Source organism: Cyprinus carpio, chromosome A12 (assembly GCF_018340385.1).
Source record: "Cyprinus carpio isolate SPL01 chromosome A12, ASM1834038v1, whole genome shotgun sequence".
NCBI lineage: Eukaryota > Metazoa > Chordata > Actinopteri > Cypriniformes > Cyprinidae > Cyprinus > Cyprinus carpio.
Window position 1 is genome coordinate 10,283,747 of NC_056583.1, and position 22,989 is coordinate 10,306,735.

General features: G+C 35.7%; 1 protein-coding gene across 2 annotated transcripts; it reads right to left on the reverse strand.

The window, feature by feature from the left end:
- Positions 1-905: 905 nt before the first annotated feature.
- LOC109058502 (brain-specific angiogenesis inhibitor 1-associated protein 2-like protein 1) lies at positions 906-22,686 on the reverse strand. Of its 2 annotated transcripts, none has more exons than XM_019075695.2 (14): positions 22,395-22,686; positions 21,408-21,483; positions 21,112-21,198; positions 13,650-13,711; positions 12,742-12,813; positions 12,503-12,637; positions 8,146-8,298; positions 7,386-7,541; positions 7,068-7,188; positions 6,661-6,874; positions 3,989-4,048; positions 3,713-3,872; positions 2,038-2,078; positions 906-1,941 (listed from the first exon to the last, which is right to left on the reverse strand). In XM_019075695.2, exons 1-14 carry the CDS (start codon positions 22,443-22,445, stop codon positions 1,869-1,871), a joined length of 1,461 nt encoding a protein of 486 aa, XP_018931240.1. In that variant the 5' UTR covers positions 22,446-22,686; the 3' UTR covers positions 906-1,868. The 2 variants fall into 2 exon arrangements, with proteins under 2 accessions (XP_018931240.1, XP_018931241.1); XM_019075696.2 differs by having other exon boundaries at positions 3,713-3,869; positions 22,395-22,684.
- Positions 22,687-22,989: the final 303 nt, after the last annotated feature.

Sequence of the window (22,989 nt, forward strand, 5' to 3'; positions counted from 1 at the left end):
AAACATAATGGGATAGTAGAGGTTGTTGTTGGTTCCCCTAAAGAGTATACACACCATCTTTACATTTTCTTTCCGTTAACAAGCATATATATTATTAACACTTCTGTTACGTTATATTATTATTACTATTAACATTCCTCTCTCTCTCTTTCCATCTCTATAAATAAACCCTCAAATAACAATAAACTATAAAGATTAACGAGAGAGAGAGAGAGAGAGAGAGATTCCAAAATCGAAGCATTTTGCAACATTCCTTTTTTTTCTCAAAAGTGTGGTCTTAAAACATTAAACTTATTTGCACTGAGCACCACCCATAGGATTACTTTTGTTGCCTAGCACCATTCTGTTATATCGTGTATTGTATATTTAAACGGAAGACTAGATTGCTAATAAATATTGATTATTAACGGCATTCTAATACCTTACTGGTGATGTTTTGAGGTAACAGAGAAAAATACAAAAGATCAAAGTGTGGATATTTTTCTGTAGGTGAAGGTCTGATTAAGAGAAAGATCCAACGCAAATATAGCTGCACTGTTTTTAGTCGCAGCCTTACCTACAGAAAAAGTGCTGAGGTTAATCATCTGCTATATGATATGAACTAGTTTTACAACATGCTGGTATTACTGGAAACTCTTACCTCATAGGCTACAAACCCATATGACAAATTCAGATTTTTACAACGGACACAGTAAATTTCTTACTCACCTGCACCAGTTTAGCCAATACAGCATTTGTATAGTGTATGGGATCAATAAATTGTGTTAGAAAATTAAAAATGTATTATCAGGACAGAATAATTATTCACCTTTGTCCTTCAAGGAAAAGCACAACTAAGCGACTACTGAGAATAGCATTATCAGATAAAATATAACAGAACAATGGCAAAAATAATATCCAACACATTTCAAATAGACATATATCTTTATTTCGGAGTAATGTGGTATGAAAAGAAAATGGGCAATGAATCAAAACCAAACAAAGAGAAAAAGGTATAAAAGAATACACTGTTTCCCCTACATGATAACATGCTTGCAAAGGCATAACATGTACACAAGCTTACAAGACTTCATTAAAAAAAGAATCATGTATTTAGTTAGGACCCAAAGATTTCTCCTCCATAGTGAAGAACGCTCATGAGTTTGTTCTGATGTCCAGCTAAAGCCAATAAAGCCAACATTCAACTGTGCAGCTAGAAAGAATGTTATCACCACACATTGCACTTATCTTTAACATGAGGAATAAACAATTCAACTAAGTGTCTATACATGGTCCTCCTTTAAATATGAAAAGGCGTTAAGGATAAGGAATACATCAGGGTTTTAATCAATGATACTGTGTATAACAACAACAACAACAACAACAAAAAAGGCTAAATTTAATCCATACTAACCCAGAACACTTTGGCAACTGGCAAACCTCCCACTACTTCACTGGATTTTGAAATGAAATATGATCTGATTATGCGACATGTTTCTAATTAGGGGCTGCATTACTCAAACCTTATAATATACATTTGTGATTTTGGTTTACCTTTACAAGGCCCCAGACATAGCGGACCAATATGGTCAGAAAAAAGCTATTCAAGAGCCTGTTTGGTACTGTGCATTCTCTTAGAAACTCAAGTGTATGAATCCAGTGACAATTTAAAATAATAATTTAATCAAAGTCTAAAATTCTCATAAATAATGCCTCCTGTAAAATTTAATCTGCTGGTTTTCATTTTTAGAAACTCTAAGGATTAAAATTGATGATGTAACACAACCCTTTCATTTGGTTCCTCTGCCATATCTGCAATGCATCAATCAATATAGGCAAAACCTCTGAGACAGCACTTCACATCAGGGCAGGGGCTGCATGCAGTCTCATCATATGTTTGGTGCAGATCTGTCATTTGTGAAAGTGGGCCGTAATTTGACCGTGGCAAATGGATTCCCACCCCTGATGAGGAAAACAGGCATTGTGATAGCAGAGAATGGGTTAAATGCTAGTGCACTGTAGTAATACTGGTAATTAAATCTGTAAAAATATACTCACCCAAGGAATGGCGGCACTGAGTGACCATTTGGCAAAGACACCTGTTGCAAACAAAAATAAGAATAAAAAGTGATCAGCATAAACTGTGCCTCCATTCTTTAGAAATTAAAGTGCAGAGTGGATTTTCCCCGTCAGACTGGTTCGATTAGGATGTCAACACATGATTCTGTCACTTCACTTGCCGACTAAGTACCTGGAACAATCGCAGTGTCCTATGACCTCATCATTTGCGTCAGGAATCTTGATAATCTTGAAACGCTTGCTTTCGCTGTCTAAGCGTTGAAAATCTAATCACTTCAGGGGACCATGAACTATAAACAGTCAAGGACCATCCATGTTTCTTTATATATGAGAGAAGGGTGTACTGGGAGTATTCTAGAGTTAAAATCTGACAAAGGCAGGCCTTATTTCATATTAAAGGAGTAGACTAGAGCATTCTAAAATGAACATTCTGTCATTATTTACTCACTCGCGTCATTCCAAATCATTCCAAATTTTAACTACAGTTATACACACATACAAACAAAACACACAATACAAAAAATACTCTACATGGCTAATTTTGTAAGTCATAGCATGGTTAAGGAACAGAATGGCAGACAATTAAATAAGAGAAAGTTGCATGAAGATTTTTGTGCTCCACAGCAAAAGGTAAAGGCATATAGGTTTGGGATGACGCGATGTTGAGTAAATGATAGAATTCCTATTTTTGGGTGAACTATCCCTTAAAATGCTCATCAAAGGACAGACTTTGGTCATCAGACCTGCCACACCAGCCCACCATCATATGATCACATTCAAGTTGAATTAGTTATGCCCCGAGGAAGTACATGTTGCTTGAGGTCATTCAGGAGAGGGAGCCAGATACTTGGATTCAGTCTGACATCTGCTGATATAGTACAGCTCTATTTGTCTCCACTCTACTCTCCCTCACAATAAGAAATCTAGGTAGGGAGCATTTTTCAGATGTCTTTTTATTTCTTCTCAATGACAGTAATGCAGAGCATTCATCTACCCCTCCCTTGGCCCCCTGGCAAAGAAAAAGGTTACATTATTGCAGGTCTTATAATATGTCCTTTTGTGGTTATTGTCACTTATGCAGATCTAATTTGTACAATTTAAAGTCTAATGTATAGCTGAACAAATACAGCTGTGTATATGAATCTCACCAAGGCTGCATTTATTTGTTATTTTATAATATGCCGATTTGGTGCTCAAGAAACATTTCTTATCAATGTTGAAAACAGTTGTGTTGCTTAATATTTTTGCGGAAACTCATACATTTTTTGACAAACAGAATTTTCAAAAGAACAACATTTATAATAAGAAGAGATCTTTTGTAATCTTATAAATGCCTTTTTTTTTTGTTCCCAGCCAAGTTAAATATTTTATAAAGCGACAGCGTTGCACGCATCTTCAACCTGTACTGTATGCATTTACTATGTGCACCCTCTGTGCAGGAACAGATGATTCATGTTCACACATGAAAGGAAAAGAAACCTGATCCGATCAGGGGACTCCCTCCCAGAATACACCAATGAATTTGCCTATCTCATTTCAACCACAAAAGGATAAGAGGGCAAGTTACTCCTCTCCGTCTCTCTTTACAGAAATTGGCTGCTTTTTCAACTAACTTTGCACTTAGCTTTCCTATTCGCCAGCGCAGTGTGTTTACCATGTTCTGTGGAGAGGGGGTGGAGGTCTTGATGGGTCTGTCCCTGGATGAGTCACTGTAGTCAGGCGGGGGCAGCAGCATGGGTTCCTCCACCTCCTCGTCTTCCTCTGGCTGCTCTGGATCAGTCACACTCTGGCTGCGCAATGGGCTCTCAATTCTGCTGAACAAAATACACAAATTGATCTCATACTGTTTTGTTAATGGATGGACAAACATTGTTAGTTTCAGCAGAAATCCCATCATTTTCACTCAAATTTAAAGTAAAAACAGATTCACCTGTTTGTGATCACGGAGTCTTTGTAAGCCCGGCAATAAGATGAGGGAAACCAGCCCCGTCTGTATTTACAAACAAAAAAGATCCGTAATGTGCATCATGATTTTCGAATAAAATGGGTACCAGCTCAATTTCCATATGCATTAAAAGGTTTTTTGAGTCAACCACTGTTTGACTAATCAAAAACTACTGCACTGGCAGTGTAAAATGTGAAGTGAAACACCACATAGTATTAAGGAATACATTTGGTTTTGGTTGCTTAGGAACCGTCACACGGCCAGCTGTGCATAACTTTGAACTGAGCCTTCAAGAGTGCGTCAGTGCATTAAGACATTTTCACTTCTCAAAATAGTGGTGACAGTATAATGGGTATTGAGGGAAAATCTTTAGACCTTGGACCTCTGAAATTGCAGAGCTGCTCATTAAAATATGCAAAACAAATGAGACCACACAAATCACAGACACTGACGCCTTCACTGCAGTATGATCCTTTGACCTCCCGTTTGTATGTTGCTATGGATGAATGATTAAATATAAAATGTTAATATAAAGTATATATGCAACTGTTAGCTTTAAAATCATGTTTTTGATTTATATGCCAGTATGTCACCAAATGTAATCACAAAATCTGTCATTCTCAAAAATGTAACTAATCAAACTAATCATAGTTTAACTAATCAAATTAACTGAAATTCAACTCTTCGGTAATGATGAACAGTTTAACAAATTTAGTTCCACATAAATTACATTTATTATGTGCTGAGTTATGACAAAACAGAGCTGCACAGCATAACAGTTTTGCTCATGTTTGTTCCTTAAGTCTCTGTGTTAATTAATTCAGTATGTTCTTCAGAAGTATTTCCGAGTATTGAATTAGAAAATAAAAAAATTAAAAAAATAAATCTGACATCAGAGGAGAAATGCCATTCCAGAGGAGAAGCAATTTTTCAGATTTTGACTAAATATTACAATTTATTTTTTTCTGTGGATGAACTTGCACCAATTAGTTCTTCACCACAAGACTAATATGTCCTAACAAACTAAATATGGTAAATTTTGATTTCAATTTTTTTTTTAAACTACTAAAAGCAGAAATAAAATTCAATTCATATGAAGTTTCATGCTAGTACTGAAAATCAGCTTAACCGACTCTTGTGTGAGCTGAACCTGTGTTTTGTTTTTATGACAAATAGGCAGGGATTTGGTTCTTTGCATTGGCTGTTGATTGGATTTTGAGAATTCTGTCATGAAAGATCTTTCATTGAAAGCATTTATCTACATTTTCATTTACAAATAATTCCTTACTCAAACTCGCTCTAACAGTGCCAGCTAAAATGTCAACTCACCCCACTGGACCACACTGGAAACACATTTCCAGGTCAAGAGAACAATGTAAATATACCTTTCAGTTGGAAATAAAAGACAGTGATAAGAGGAGGACAGACACCCCTCATCACATCTAAATGAAGGCACCACTTTTGTTTTGTGCAATGTACAGTACAATGAATTTAGGCCCAAAAAATAAGCCTACTGCCATGCAAAGGCTTACGCAGCAGCATGTTTGTTTTCTCTCAGTGACGTAAAGTAGCACCTCTAACATGCCTGACATGTTGAACATGTCTCACCAAAGTTTGCAAATTAGGAAAGTAAATCTAATGAAAAGAAGCATGGAACCAGTCTTTCCAGCTCAAGAAAGCTGATGTTGCTAACATTCAAGTCAATGGGCAGCATGGAAAAAGATAATGTATGACGTTGCAGTGTCCTCAATCTCCCTCATGTTGTTCCAAGCCTCTAAGACTTACTTTATTCGGCAGAACACAAAAAATGAAATTTGGAAGAATGTTTCAACTGTTTTTGTCAATGGGGTCCAAAAACATTGGAATCTAATTACTTTTACTGTATTTACAAAAAAAAAAAAAAAACACACACACACACACATACATACTGAGACACTTAATTTTTTTTTTTTTACATTTAATTAACTTTTAATGTTCCACAGAACAAAGCAAGTCATGCAGGTTTGGAACATCATGAGGGTGGGTAAATGAAAAATAACTTTCATTTTAAGGTGAACTATCCCTTTAAAGGGTTAGTTCACCCAAAAATAAAAATTAGCCCATAAATTACTCACCCTCAATTTATCCTAGGTGTACATGACTTTCTTCTTCTTTTAGACGAATCCAGTCAGAGTTATATTAACCTGTTAACCTGCACCTGGATGCTGATGCACTGAACTCTCTTTGTTTGCATGTGTCAATGTATACGAATAGATAAAACAACAAAACAAAATTCATCAATACAAACTATATATCATTATAAAGGTCTAAGCCTCGGCAGGTTAACAGGTTAATATAACTCCCACAAAAATGCATCGATTCACTAAAGGAGGACTTTGTTCACCCCCTGGAGCTGTGTGAGACACTTTTTAAAATGAATGGGCGCATTTTATTTCACTTGTTTTGGACTGATCCACTGCAACACCCGCTGAGTGCCATGAAACAGATTGAATGATCAATTTTTTTTTTTATATAACTCTGACTGGATACGTCTGAAAGAAGAAAGTCATATACACATAGGATGCCTTGAGGGTGACTAATTTATGGGCTAATTTTCATTTTTAGGTGAACTAACCCTTTAAGGATGAAAAAATAGTTTAATTTGATGGTTTACTTACTGTCCAGTATGTTCTAGTTCTCCGTACAGCCATCCATCCCGCTCCTCTTGGATAAGCAGTGTAATGATGTCTCCATCATCAAAGCTTAGCAGGGTCTCATTATTCCCTGCTGTATGGGGGAAGATTGTTTGCACCCTGGTCTTCTTCACCACATCCATGCCGCTGGACACAGACGCAGACCTAGACAAGCCGTTTCCGTCTAGGCTGTCTTGATCTGTAGATTTCAAAGCAAGCTCAATTTATATGACATTAATGAAAGATATTTTGTGGCAGTAATCAGCTAAAGTAGTAATCACAGCAACATTTCAAGGAGTGCCTCATCAACACAAAGGGTAGCACGCTTGATTGTTGAGAGCAAAAGAAATGAAGTCTGATTAGATCAAAGTGTGAAAGAGCCATCAGCTTGCCTGAGTACTGCTCTGATGAGATGGGGATTTTGGGAACATCCTGGGAGAACATGCTGGCCAGTGGGCTTGTGTGGGCTTTAAGTGATGGGGCCGGTGGTGGAACAATAGAACCGGAATTGGTCTGAGGAGAAAAAAAAAAATGCAACAATGCAGAGACCTTAAAGTCAGTGTGCCTTTTCTCAATACAAAGTGAACAAAACTAAATCATTTGATGTTCTGGTTAAACAAGTGAATTTCATGTGGCTTTCAAACTAAAAATTAGCATTTACACATACTCATATGTTAATGGTGATACATTCTTTTCTGTGTGAGACTAACCCTGTCACTGTGCCCCAACGTAGGCGAGGACTCTGTTATGACTGTCACTGGAGTCCGCAGACCCTCAATCATGGATATCACTGTGTCGGGCACCCTGGTGGCATCGGTACACTTATCTTGCCAGCTGGGCAGTTTGACGGTCAGCATTTCCTTGGCCTGTGGGGGAAAGAACAAAAACAGTTCAATGGAAGAAAGGCAAAACAAGGTACACTACCATTCAAAGGGTCAGAATATTAATATTATTATTTATTCATTTTTTTGGAAATAAATTAATACTTTTATGCAGTAAGGATGCATTGGGGGTACTCTAGAACAGGTTTGAGAACCACTGAAATAATGTATCATGGTTTCCACAAAAATATTAAAACAGCACAACTGTTTTCATCCTTGATAAGAATCAGCAATATTTTTAGAGCACCCAATCAACATATTAGATTAATTTCTGAAGGATCATATGACACTAAAAACTGGGGTAATGGCTGCTGAAAATTCAGCACTCTCATCGCTGGAATAAATGATATTTGACATTTTTCAAAATATCTTTAAAATATTTTAACATTTTAAAATGTTTACATATCAAACAGTTATTTTCAATTTCACTTATTTTCAATTGATCAAATAAATGCAGTCTGTTCACCAGTATTGTATATGTACCACTACTTCTGATTTCTTGTAGATCCCACGTCTGAAAGCATTAACTGGAACATCAGTGAGTTTAATATTTATTGAATAAGAAAGCTGAATATTTTCAGTGGGTCACCTTGTCGTGGAAGGCTGTTAGCTGATTGGTGAAGGCACAGTGTTTGTCCACTAGGAAGCAAAACCTCCTTTTCTCTTCCAGCAGAGCTTCCTTACATCCTTCTGCAATAAACCTCTGCATGTCAGTCTGCCGGGATAAGATGGTCTCCATACACTAAAAAGGATAATGATCATAAGATATGGCATCACATGACACTCTCATAGTTTCAGCTAGAAAGGGATTTCTTGCTTGAAATACAACTTGACTAAATTGAGAAACAAACAAGACATCACATTTAAAAAAATTTGATATATCAACATATTTAATTCCATGAAGTCATATCACCTTATGCTAATGCAGTAATTTTCTTGTGAGTAAGTGATTGTGATTCATTGCTTTTATGGAACAGTTGTTACCCAGCAGACCTGTGAAAATTACACCAGAAACAGAGCTCTGTTCTTCTTCACAGGATTCCCCTTGCTATTATAGTTCTGTGCAAGTTGTCATAGTGACAGTGAACATTGCTTGTTTCCTTGGAGTTGTTTTCAGAATATTTTTTTTTTCTTTTTTTTTTTTTTAATATATGCAGATCATGCCTGGACAAGAAAGTCCTACACAAGTATTGTCTCTCAGTAGCTTTTATGACAGCAGTGCATTACTAACATATGATATGACTTCATGGCTATGAATTTTTTATTTGGTGGATTTTGTTAGGGACATGACCTGACATGTTTTTGGATGATATATCAGTCCATTTCATAAACCCACAATATAGATATTTACATGAGGGGAAGCTAGTTTTCATATATGTTCTTCATTTGCCCCCCAGCAAAAATGTTTTTGGGCTTTTTGCCTTCATTTTAAAAGGGACAGTAAAAGGAAAATCAGGAAATCATGGGAAAAGAGAGAGGGTAACTGGACTGGGACAGCACCTCAATCAAGCTCAAACTCAGTTTGCCTGAAAAAGAAACCTAACCATATGTCAGATACACTCTTCCAACGGTGCTGATTTTATAGTTATTGGATGCTATCATGCCCCATCGGCATCTTATGACTTTGTATTGCTGGGAAGCTTGAACTGGGAATGGTTAACAAAATCTTCAAAGTCATTTAAGGATATATGCGATGAAATTTGTCGCAATTGATTAATTTTCCAACTCGGTTGAATTTAAAACATATGGACAAGTCTACTTTGCTAGATGTTATATTTACAAGTTCTCCACAAAGGTATTCTTCTGTTGGAATATTTAATAATGATTTTAGTGATCACTGCACAGTTGCCCGTGTAAATATAAGTCTACATTTATTTTCAGAAGAAATTATAACTTTTTTAATGAGCAAGCATTTTTAAATGATTTGTATAATAGTGAAGTTTTTTATGTTTGTGATATGGCAGATGTTGATATTGCATGGAATTATTTTAAGATTTTTTTTTTTTGATTAATAAACACGCACCTATAAGAAGATTTAGAGTTGGTGGTAAAGATAATTTGTGGTTTAATACATCTGTCACTTCTTTCATTAGATAAAGGAATATTGCTTGGGCCAAGGCTAAACGAACTAATAGCATTAGTGATTGGGAACAATATAGAGTATTAAGGAATAAATGTACTAAAAATAATAAAAAATGCAAAAAGTGAGTATTATCTTAATGATAAATAAAAAAATGTATAATCCTAGTAAATTTTGGAAGCTGGTAAAATCATCAACTGGGTCTATGTTGGCCCCAGTAGCTCCTGACTTACTAAAGGTAAATAATGAAGAAATTAAGGGTAAACATAATATAGCAGAGGCATTTAATACACATTTTACTAATGTAAGTTCAATCACTTCTGGTTTCTCTGTAGATGGTAAAGACAATATGGCCATCTCTTCAAGTTGTATAAGAAACATTTTTAACTTTTTACCTATTTCCCAGTCTCAGGTTCATAAAATCTTGATTGTAAAAATTCTGCTGGCTTTTTACTATAGAGCACTACTTTTTAAAAAATCTCTGCAGACTTAATAGCGATACCAATTGCTTCCATTTTTAATTTAAGTTTAAGCAGTGGCTTGATACCAAGTTCTTGGAAGTCAGCAGTTATTCGGCCATTAATGAAGGGTGGAGATTCCACTGTGTTGGAAAATTATCGGCCTATTTCAAGATTTTCTGTTACAGCTAAAGTGTTTGAATCTATGGTAAATGAACAGTTAAAGTACTATTTGTCAGCTAATAATATTTTATGTCAAACTCAATCAGTTTTTAGACAAGGACATAGAACTATAACTTCTGCAATGTTAGTCACTAATGACATCATCAATGCATTGGATGATAAAAAAAAAAATCATGTGCAGCACTCTTTGTTGATTTATTGAAAGCATTTGATTCTGTGAATCATGATCTTCTGTTGCAAAGGCTTAAATGTGTAGATTTTAGTAATACAGTGTTGAAGTGGTTCTCTAATTATTTGACTGGAAGAACTCAATGTTTGTCCATAGATAATTATGTTTCTGCTCTTCTAATAGAGAAGACAGGTGTTCCTCAAGGATCAATTTTGGGGCCAATTTTATTTGGTAAAGGAGTTGTGTCAGCAAATGTACATTTTTATGCAGATGATACCATTATCTACACTATGGCTCCATCTCTAAAAGTGGCAATGGATTCTTTACAGAATGCTTTTAATTTTTTTCAGACTTCACTTGGCAACTTAAAATTAGTGTTGAATGCTAAAAAAACTAAATACATGATTTTTACACGGTCTAGAGTATAATTTAATGATTTTATGATTAAAACTCTAAATGGTACACAACTTGAAAAGGTTGCATCTTATAAGTATCTCGGTATCTGGCTCAATGATAAGCTGACTTATAGCTCTCATATTGATAGCCTTTTAATGAAATTGAGACCAATGTTAGGTTTTTATTTTCATTTAAAAAAGTTTTTTCTTTTGTTGATCAAAACATTTAGTAGAAAGTTATTTTTTTATCAGTATTGGACAATGGTGATATAATTTATATGCATGCATCTTTGAATGCTTTGAAAAACGATGTAGTTTAACATGCTGCTTTACAATTTGTTTCTGGTACAAGTGTCCATACACATCACAGTAATTTATTTGAAATGACAAAATGGACTTCATTGTGCTCAAGGAAAAAACACCATACGTCAATTTTTATTTTAAAAGCTTTGGTGGGTAAACTACCACAGTTTATATCTAGTTTGTTGATATTCTGTACAAATATTTATAATACCAGATCAACAGATAGACTTTTACCTAAGATGCCGATTTTTCATACAGAGATAGGTCAAACAGCTTTTTCTAAGTATGCCCTGTATGTATGGAACAAACTTCAAGGTACACTACTTATGGAATTTGTGCCATCTCTGTGTACATGTTTTAATAACTGATTAGGATTAGTTTTTTTAGAAAACTTGTGTTTTGTGTTTGTTCATTGTGTGGTGATATGTATTTCTTTGTAATTTTTGTCCTTGCTGCCTATCTTACCAGGACTCCCTGGTAGAAGAGATATTGTATCTCACTGGGACCTTCCTGGTTAAATAAGTAAATAAATAAATAAAACTTGCCCACATGGCTATGGCTTCATTCCAAAATGATTCTTTTATGTTTGATACTGTGTTTACAAAGGCAATTTTAAAAATGTTATGTTTTTTTTAGACTCATTGTGATTTGCAAAGCAAACACAAATCACACAATGACTGAAAAGCATTTTATTGTGAATGTTTAAGTGAAAACAATTTACACAATTGTTGGTGATGCTTGTTAAACTAAGCAACGGCTCAGTTAAATTTTCTTTCAGACATCTGTCTCAAAACAAGACTGAAATAAACTTAGAAGCAAATGCATTCTAAAAAAATGTTTCCATTGCAAACTATTCAAAGAAACAATGTGCCTTTGAAAGGAGGAACAAAATGATGAACGGTGAGCTATTAAAACTCACTATTAAAATCTACCACAATAGATTCATGTTCCTGATATTGAGCCAGAAACTAAATTGAATAGAGCTGTTCCCATTTGTCTTGTAGAGCCAACCCTTTGTGATGGCTTCCCTTGAGAACATTCTATTAGCTTTTAGCAGGTTTGGATTTATGAGTAATATAATGTCTGTCATGAATATCACTTGCAAAAATGTCCATGTTATGCCGTACAAAATAAATTACAGACTGTCAAACCTCATGAATGGTGAAGTGACTTTTTTTTAAATATGTAGCTATATAATGACTCTAATGGTCGACTTATATAAAATGCTTTAAGCATGTAAACACATCCTTGAGATAGTTGTAGCCTTCATTAAAGTTTACCTTAAATTTTTTTCTTTACATTTTTTCATTTTAAGAATTAAATTAAATTAAATTATCAGACAGAAAAGACTTCCTCACCTCATTTTCTTTGAGCTCATACTTAGACGAATGCTTCCCTTGACTTTTCCTGCGCAGTTTCTTCAGGTCAGCCTGTGATTTGTCCAAGAAGTCTTGCTTCAATTTGTGTTCTGACTGGTATCTTTTGAAAGTGGCCTAGAGGGATTTTAATACCATACCAATGAGATGTCCCTGCTTGCACAGGTGAGGGAATAGGACGTGTTGTTTGATTGATGAAGAGAAAATCATGCAATACTTACATTCATGTACTTGATATCCATATCGGTTTTCCTTTCCAGTTCAGTGATGAGCTCTCTGTGGAACCTCTTGAACTGTAGCAACAATGGTAATGGAGATAAATCACCACAGAGCAATACAAATCAGTCAACAATGAAATTGCATGAAGTCACTCACTAATTCTACAACAACGATAATGTGATGAATACCTAAATGAATACCCTGCATTTAGGTATTCAGATAATTTATCAGATGATTTGAATACCTAAGATCATCTGATAAAAAATGGTTTTGGAAAGAAGAAATGCTTTGAAAGTAGGGCTGGGCAATATGGTAAAAAAAAAAAAAAAAAAAATCTCGATTTTTTTTCAGAACGTTTAAACGATTCTCGATTTTTACGATTTTTAACTAGTCAACTTGAAAATGTAACTACAACATGATTCAAGTAACTTTTTCTTAATCAACCCTATAGTTAAACAAATTTCTTAAAATGAAAGTGTACCACACATAATTTAAATGTTAAACAGATCACTTGTTAAATATCTTTGCAAAAAAGATGCATGACCTACAACTACATTTTAAAACAAAAACAGAATGCTCTGACTTTAGTTTTGTGAAACTATACTACATAAAACAAGACAGTCAGTTCCCCTCAGAGATACATTCATATCATGTGTATTCATATCACCCCCAAATGTGTCGCGATTCATTTAACATCACAACCAATTTGAATAGTTACATATTTGTATCGATTTTCAACCGGCTCGCGGCGAATCATTACATCCCTAGCATTATATGAAGAACTAAGGGTTTTAAAACTATACAGAATTATCCAGGAACATACAGAATACCTATTATAATCTACAGCTTCTTCTGAAGCTGGAGAGGAATATGAGAAGAAAAAAAACCTTAAACCATATTGCATACTTACAGACTCCTCCAGCTCCAGTTGGACCTTCTTATGCACTTCTGAAATCTCCATTAACACCACTCCTGAAGAGAAAAAATAAAAATTAAAAATTATTACTACATTACTGATATTTATAGTTTTTTTTCTTTCTAGTTTTGTTTCCATCTTAACTGGACAAACAGTTCAAAGTTGACTTCAGACTCAGAGAGGTATCAAGTTGTACTTTGGACTTGAACGTTTCTGTACACGTGTTCCCATTATGACCACACCTTTATCATGCATTTCTCCTTCTCTGTATGATCAGTGTCATTTCATGCTGGGGTTCCATTAGTGCTGCTCATAAAAACAAACTTTACAGTAAACAAGCAGAGGTGAGCTGTAGCATTATCACTCATCTAGCAGTTATAATAACATCATTGGCATGGCAAGGTCAACAGAGTGAGTCAGTAAATGCCATCTTTGAACTGAGAGTGTCAGCACCTGCTCTGTGTTTTCACAACCGCAGAGATGTTGCTAAAAAGTGCACAACCTTACAAAGGTTACAGCGCATCCCTGCCAATGGATCATGGAAAGACTAGATGGATTATCATTCGTGCCTACAAACGCAGAAGAATCAGGAACCGTAAAATCAACTTTTGATTGTATAAAAGCCAAACAAAAAACTAATGCAAATGAAATTTTACTTAATGCACATTCATGTTCAAACTTGTACAAAATTCATCAATGCACATTATTTCTTTTTACTCTGCCTCATGAATCTCTTTGCCACCCTTGTTTTTTCCCTGATCCAATCAGTTTCCTATCCTACAATCTGCCACTTTGAATATACCATTTCACAAATATGTCTGATTACAGAAAAACATGGGATGTGAATGATGTTTGATGTTTATTTCAGATGATTTATAATAGTCAGTTGGTTACAATGGATAATTGGAAATCAGTAGCCTACTGAAAAGTCATAGTTTTGTTGTATGTGTTGTGTTCTTTATTCTGTTATTCTGCAAATAATATAGGCCAGTTTGAAATGCACTTACTTTTGAAACACAGCATTTAATGAAAGAAATATCAATGTGCAAATATGCCAGCCATGCTAATCCCTTCAAGAAACATAATTAGGCTAATAATTATGGGTTTGTGTGCCATATTATGGCCTTGTTTGTATTATCTTTGACTTAAAATATGTGAGAGTGCCATCAGAGAGACACTTTAATTCAGTACTACCAGCACTACTAAAATAGCAAACTAAAAACATTACAAACATGACTGAAGTTTGCGCTTCATCACAACTGACACACAAAACTGTCAGAATATTGAACAGGCTTAAGAACTGATTTATTCAAAACACCAGGTGTGCTTATACAACCCCTTTTTGTGTAATCAAAGTAGTTTGACGCCATGAATTCCTATGACAAGGAAGAGGGTTTCCTGGACATGACAGGCAATGCTTTCAATGGCAAGTTAAAATTACACAGGGGGCCTGAGACCTGATTTCTGACAATAAATCCATGCTACAACAACAACTGAAATTACTGTTCCCAGCTATTCCTGTGATATGTCATTCAAGTACACCTACATTTATTTGGATAATATAAAAGTACAGCACACTGTCAATTAAATGTTTTTTAAAGTATAATTAGAACGCCTCTGGTATAAATGAACAGGCTTGGGGATTTGCATGTCACTGTGATCTGTGAACGCCACACTACACTAATGCATGAGAAATCCCCTGTACTAATGCAGACACCTCAGAGGGGAAAAAATATTTGAAGAAAACACTTGCAGACTGGCAAGGATTTTTTTTCTATAGAACATATTTAAACAGGCTTGGATAACCCCACTACTTAAAAGAAAAAGAAAAAAAAAAACCTCTTAACCCAGCTCTTTTATAGAACTACAGACCGGTATCCCTTCTTCCTGTCATTGCAAAAACACTTGAACGAGTTGTGTTTAACCAAGTCTCTGACTTTCTCACTCAGAAAATCCTCCTGGACTGCAACCAGTCTGGTTTCAGATGTGGACATTTAATCGAGACTTCCCTACTCTTGGTACAAAACAAACTTCATAATTTCACTATCCAGCTAGGCACATCAACCATAACTTCTTTAAAGACAGTCAGAAACTTTGGAGTTGTGATTGATGATCAGCTGAATTTCTCAGACAACACTGCTAAAACTGCCCGGTACTGCAGCAAATCTATCAAACCTCTACAACTAATCTAGAATGCGGTTTCAAGATTAGTCTTTAACAAGCTGAAAAGAACGCAAGTCACACCTATGTTCAGGTTGCACTGGCAACCAATAGTTGCTCACATAAAATTCAAGGCATTGATGTTTGCCTACAAAACCACCACTGGTTCTGCACCACCTTACCTAAACTCACTACTTTTCACTAGAATTATGTGCCCTATAGAAGCTTGCGTTCTGCAAGTGAACTGTGCATTTCATCCCAAAGAGGCACAAAATCACTTTCACAGACTTTTACCTACACTGTTCCCTCCTGGTGGAATTACCTGCCCAGCTCAACCCAAGCAGCTGAGTCTTCAAGAAACTGTTAAAAACACATCTCTTCTATCTTCATTCGACCCTCCAAACTCTAGCATTATCTATTCTAATTCTCTAAGAAAAAAAAATCTTGACCATCTAACACTTGCACTCTATTTTATTTCTATTCTTACTACTTGTCTTCTTTAAAACGAGAGCGAGCCTCTGACACTAGCATTATCTATTCTTTTTCTATTCTATTTTTTATTTTTATTTATTATAAAAAAAAGACCCTCTAACACTAGCATTCCCTGTTCTTTTTCTATTCTATCTACTTGTTTTTCTTTTTATTTATTATTAAAAAAGATACCTTGCTATGTGTACTGCATTAGGGTAACCAAAACTTGTCACAGCACTTTATTATTGCCCTTTTGTTGGTTTAGATTTGGATAAAAGCGTCTGCTAAACGACTAAATGCAATATAAATGTAACAATATGTACTGATGACTACACAATAGGAGCAGGAACAGTCCATTTTGATTTCAACTTTTGACTTTAAAGTCAACAAATTTTCTACAAATAACATTATAACAAATGTTACCATTTCACATGCTTTATAGTCAACTTGATATGGAAATTTACTCTCTTCTATATGCATGTTATAGATCTTATTGCGAATAATTCATCCATGCATGTGTTTCTTTTTCTTTCTTTCTTTTTTTGACCTTGTAATAGGTTCAGTTAACAACTGGTAGACTGAACCAAGACCAAGACTATGAAAGAAAAGACCCATCACTACTTCTGTTAAATCACAACTTTAATTAACATCTACTTTATGGGCAACTGGTGTTTGTCATCCTCTAATGTCTAAGTGCTTTCCTAGATTTCAGATGAAAACAACAAAATTATTCTGTCAGCCCTTGAGATCGACGATACATGATATTATCGTGCATGGGTGGAGCAAGAGAGAGACTCTCTGTTTGTCAAAGCATAACTATTTGGTGTTCTAAACCGCGCAGATGCGCGAGAGTGAGCCTATGGAATCACCAATAATCGAAAAAATATACTTTCAAACATACTGATAAACTAACGTTAAATATAAAAATACTATATTTAAAACAACTAGTTCATATATAGTCGGACACAACTGTCATACCACGCGCCCTGTGACAAATTTGCCGGATTTGCGCACGGAAGTTCTCAGTCTAAATGTACTGCAAAATCAGTCAACGGTGAAAATCAATAGTAGATTTAATTTAAAGACCAACAGTTTAACACTAAATATGGACATAAATGAACACTTTAAATATAAGGTATTTAAAACAGGTAAGTTTATATATTTGGAGTAAAGTTCAATTGAACTGATGCATCAGTCATACAGAGCTCCGGACCGTGCACCCCATGACGAGCCCGAAGCAACCCAACAGAAACGAATGAGATGCATTCTAACATAACTGTGGCATTAAACTCAGTTAGTGAGGGCCCGTTTAAAATATTGCACATATATAGGCCATTCAGATTACTTGTTAAAGTGCAATGAAGTACCTTATATCTGCAGACGATGTAGGCTACGTCTGTTTGTGCTTAAAGAGACTCCTTCACCGGCTCTAATCCTCATTTGCGATCGTGTGTGAGAAATGCGGTGCTGAAGTAAAATAGCGAGGCAATTTGATAGCCAAATTATAATAGGCCACCAAATAAAAATAATAATAATTATTATTATTATAATTTAATACATTAATACGAGAATGAGCCTAATATCGTCTTGACTATCGACAAAGACATCTGCTATCGTCGATATCTCTATCGTCGATACACGATAGTATCGTCTATCGGCACAACCCTATTTAAAACTTAAAACTATAAATAACAGAGAAAGAAAATAAATTTCTTTGGGGAAAAATACTGACATTGATTTAATACCTTGTTGAGAAGGCTGAGAGAGTTTAAAAATCATTCATGTGTGACAGCAGTTCTACCGCCAACTGCAGTAAATATCTTAAAACATCTCATGTAAAATGCTCTAAGGGGTTGATAAATGGCCCTATTCCCACCAAATACAACCGAAGGACATTTTCCACTTCACATCATCAAGCAAGCACCTAAACCAAACAGTCTCTGAGAAATTCGCCGTGTTCCCACCAACCACAATCTGGTGGCTGTTTGTGCAGTGAGATAATGTCTGTCACAAGCAATTCAACCACAAGATGTCAAACACCTTGACATTAAGGAACTTTTGTTAAAATAAAAAACGTACACCTACATTTGAATGTTTGTGGTCTTAATTTTAGAAGAGCGTGCAAGCAAAGGAAAAAGGGTGGTGACTAAACTGAGCACTTCTTACATTCCAGTCATACATCTCCAACTAAATGTTTAAATTCCTTTGAGAAATCACTTTAAGAACTAATTCATTATCTAGTACCATCTGATGAGATATGTGGCCCAGACATGCAGTCTGCAGTTCATATTAATTACTATTAATTTCAAATTGTGTTAACCAACATTTATTTGTAACTCTTCTGGAGCTTTCTTGCAGATGTGTTGATGTTGTCACAATTATCACTTAATCAATCCTCGTGTCAATCAAGTGTCACAAGCAATCATAAGCTATGCATGCTTTATATATGGAACAGGTTGTCATAACACTCTCAGAGGTCATTATGAAAATGTAAAGATAAGGTTGCACCAGCAATCACTACAGAATTAGAAAGGTACAGCATAACTATATCGTTGTGATTATCGATGACAAGAACTTTGAGTTTGCATGTTCCACTGGAACAGTTGAGCTATGATGCTTTTCCGAAGGGGATAAGAGGTGGAAAGGTTTGTCGACAAAGCTTGTTGGCAGTCTGTGCAAAACATGTGAGAGAATCCACACTGTCTGGTGGTCATTTGAGCTGTCTGAAAGGGATTCCAGGAAGAACAGGGAACAATAAAGCCAGTGAAGCTCAGTAAATCAAAAGATTTCATCAGGGAACATGATGTTAGCTTTCACTGTTATGCTGATGACACTTGAGTCTGCTCTATATTTCTTTGTGGCCCTGATGAAACATACCAATTCGCAAAACTAACGGAATGCATGACTAGTAATTTCCTACTGCTAAATTCTGAAAAACAGGTGTTAATTATCAGACCAAAAACCTCTGCATGTAACAATCTAGAACACTGTCTAACACTTGATGGCTGTGCTGTACATTCTTCAGTTAGGAACCTAGGTGTGCAATTTGATAGCAATTTTTTACTTTGAAAGTCACGTTTCTAGCATTTGTAAAACCGCATTGTTCCATCTCAAAAATATATCTAAATTACGACCTATGCTCTCAATGCAGAAATGTTAGTTCATGTGTTCATGATTTCAAGGTTAGATTATTGTAACGCTTTATTTGGTTGTTGCTCTGCGCACTTAATAAACAAACTCCAGCTGGTCCAAAATGCAGCAGCTAGAGTTCTTACTAGAACCAGGAAGTATGACCATATTAGCCCGGTTCTGCCAACACTGCACTGACTCCCTATTAAACATCGTATACATTTAAAAAATCTTGCTAATTACTTATAAAGCCCTGAATGGTTTAGCTCCTCAGTACTTAAATGAGCTCTTATCGCATTATAGTCTTTCACTTCCGCTGCGATCTCAAAACTCCAGCCATTTGAAAATACCTAGAATATCAAAATCAACTGCGGGCAGCAGATCCTTGTCCTGTTTAGCGCCCAGACTCTGGAACAATCTACCTAATGTTGTTCAGAAGGCAGACGCACTCTGTCAATTTTAATCTATATTAAAGATCCATCTCTTTAACCTGGCATACACATAACACACAATCACATTTCTATAATTCAAATATGTCAAAGGATAGTTAGGCTGCATTAATTCGGTCAACGAGAACCAGGAACTCTTTCCATAACACCCAATGTACTGGTTACATCGTACATTAACGTTAATATTAGTCTGTTTTATTCTTATTCCGAGGTCACCGTAGCTACCAGATACAGTCCGTATCCAGTCCAGATGGTGGATCAGCACCTACAGACGACCCTTTCAGCCCTGAATGTCAGTGGAAACCATGTCAACTAGACAAGCCCTAGAGACAGATCCCCAGCAAAGACCACGAGAACCAGATGAGTCATTTGAATTAAACCACACCATGATGGTTTCGTCTGGCCAGATGACGAACTGTGGTTTCTCACAAGGTTTTTTCCTCCATTCTGTCACTGATGGAGTTTTGGTTCTTTGCCACTGTCACCTTTGGCTTGCTTAGTTGGGGACACACTTTCTGGCAATAATTGTTGACTTGACTGCACAGACACTATTGAAAGAGAACTGAAGTGAGCTGGATGATGACGACACTTTATCAACGATGAACTGACTTTAACTGAAAAACTAGCTGTTTTCTATTACCTTTTGCATTATCAGCACATGTTTTTCCCGTTTACACTGTAAAGCTGCTTCGACACAATCTCTATTGTAAAAAGAGCTATATAAACAAAGGTAAAAAGAAAAAAGTAAAGGACACTTGAGTGGAAAGCAAAAACTCAATTACAGTAAGCAAAAAGTATTTGTACTAAGAACGGTGTTTACCATTTTTTGGGTAAATTAACAGATTAACGTGAAGACAAAGCCATTAATCTTTTTAATTTGCACAAAAAATATTTAATTATTCTTCTCCAGATCTGCGGTGGCAAGTATGAAAAGTTGCCATGAAACAGATGGCAGTTTATAAATCACAGTAAAGCTCTGTCATTATTTCCAGACGATATGAATCAAACTGATGCTGAGTCACAAAAAGTCAACAAGAACCAAACCTGTCTGAGGCTTAAAGCAGACGCAAATGTGGAACTCTCTTTGAGAAAATGAGGAAATAACTGACACAGGATCTTCCAAGACATGTTGAGCACAATGAATCATCTGCTAGGAAATGTTAAGCCGCACTCTGAACAGAGCACATCTATATTAGAAAAGGCCAGATTTAGGACCTCTGGACAACGGTTTAGAGAGTAATACTCACCCATCTCCCTAGAAACAGGCGATATGGCAGCATTTTCCCCTATCTTTGAGAGTGCATCGAAATATGCCTTTCCAGCAAAGGTCATTGCTGTAAGAGAGTAAATAACTCATACTGATTAATAGGAACTGGAAGACAGACTACCTGTATTCCAGCAGTTTTGAGAGAAATATAGCTTTTTTTGGTCAGAGTTTTAGGTTTATTAGAGCTGTTTTATGCAAAAAAAAAAAAATAATAATAATAATAATAATATAGGATTATGTATATTTATTCTTTTGAAAATGAACTGATGTGATTACCTGTCACTGCTTTCTCATAGCTCTTCCCCAGGTTAACCAGATTCCGGAGACTTGGGTTAAACTGCTCCATCACATTCTGGAAGAGCAGGAAATAAAGCTCATATTTCGAAGTTACAGGGAAAGCAGCTTACTGCTGCTAAATGAAACTGAAGAAACTTCAAAACTGAATAATGTGCCCAAAAGATATTTTGTAAAATGCTTCAGTTTTTTTAATCAATACAATCAAGCCAGTGGTGTCCAATGTTGTTTTGGACCCCATCGACTTTCTTTGTACTGACAAAACTTGGAACATTCTTCAAAATATCCTCCTAGGTTTAGAAATATGATGATGAGTAAATGATGATATTATTTTAAATTTGGGTAAACTGTCCCCGTTTATACATTTTAAAAGGGCAACTTATTCCCATTCAAGGTAAATCACTTTTTTGTTTTGTCTATGCAATAAAATACAACACAGATTTACAACACAATTTGCTTTCTAAAAATATCTGTACTGTAGCTAAAAATACATTTGTTTAATCATTGACTTGTAATTCTAATTATATTGCCTATGAGATCAAAGTCCTGCTTCAGTAAAGGGCCCCCTTGGTCTCTAGTGAGATACCCTTCTGTAATGTAATTCTGGGCAGTTCCTCTGCTAACTCCCAAGAACACACCCTTGGCAAAACAATGAACAGTCAGGTATGCAATAACAGAAATAGTCCAACACAAACTGGTTTCTTAACTCAACCCAGAAACCCAACTGAAGCACTTTAAAATACACTCATGCCTCTATTGCACAACTTACGCGCACCTTAATGACAAAACGTACGAGTGCCATAAAATAACACTTCGTTATTTAACAAACCAACACAACTTTCACGCTGTACGTACTGGGCATAATAACAAGTGGTCAATGCCAAATAACATATATAGGCTATAGACGCGGTTATCTTAAAACAGCTAATAAATGACCAATAAGATAAACGCAGTTTAAACAAACGCTACCTTATATGTGCTCTCGGTGAGTTTGTTCACGTCCTCCGGGGTTCGAGACATTTTTGCAGGTATTCTCCAAACGTTCTTAGGTGATAATGTCTTTGTTTCAACTTTCCCCGTTTAAATCGTGGCTGTCTTTTCGTCCCACCTGTTAACGTGTTTGAAGCGGCAGAGAACAGAGCGCTCGGGCGCTCTCGAGAACAACACGACACTGCACTGATGCACTAGAGGAGGAAGAAACCTTTCCGCGCGACCTCATGCCACACGTGGAAAGGTGGGATCCGTGACGTCAGAGCTTTAGAAATGAAATCATTTTTCTTTCTCTTCTCTTTCATCGGTTTCCCCCTGCATTGTTTTTATTGGTTACAGTGGGTATATTGTTTTGGGCATTTTTTTTTTTAAGTTTAATTATCCGATTGGCTAATATAGCCTATTAGGCTACTGATTCCAAATAACATTACTATAAGGAACGTAATCGATTACATTACACAATATAATCAGACTACTTGTTACTTTTAGATTACTTTTGACCTATCTCGTTTATCACATTGATTTAAATAGGAAATTAATAAACTATATATTCCATTCATTGTTATTAACAAAA

Bases quoted from the DNA above. Each gene is read 5' to 3' on its own strand.
- LOC109058502 (XM_019075695.2), bottom strand. From the start codon at position 22,445: ATGTCTCGAACCCCGGAGGACGTGAACAAACTCACCGAGAGCACATAT. The intron at 21,484-22,394 runs GTAGCGTTTGTT...CTGCTCTTCCAG, and splicing joins TCACCGAGAGCACATATAAG to AATGTGATGGAGCAGTTTAA. The intron at 6,875-7,067 runs GCAAGCTGATGG...TGAAATCTACAG, and splicing joins CTCATCAGAGCAGTACTCAG to ATCAAGACAGCCTAGACGGA.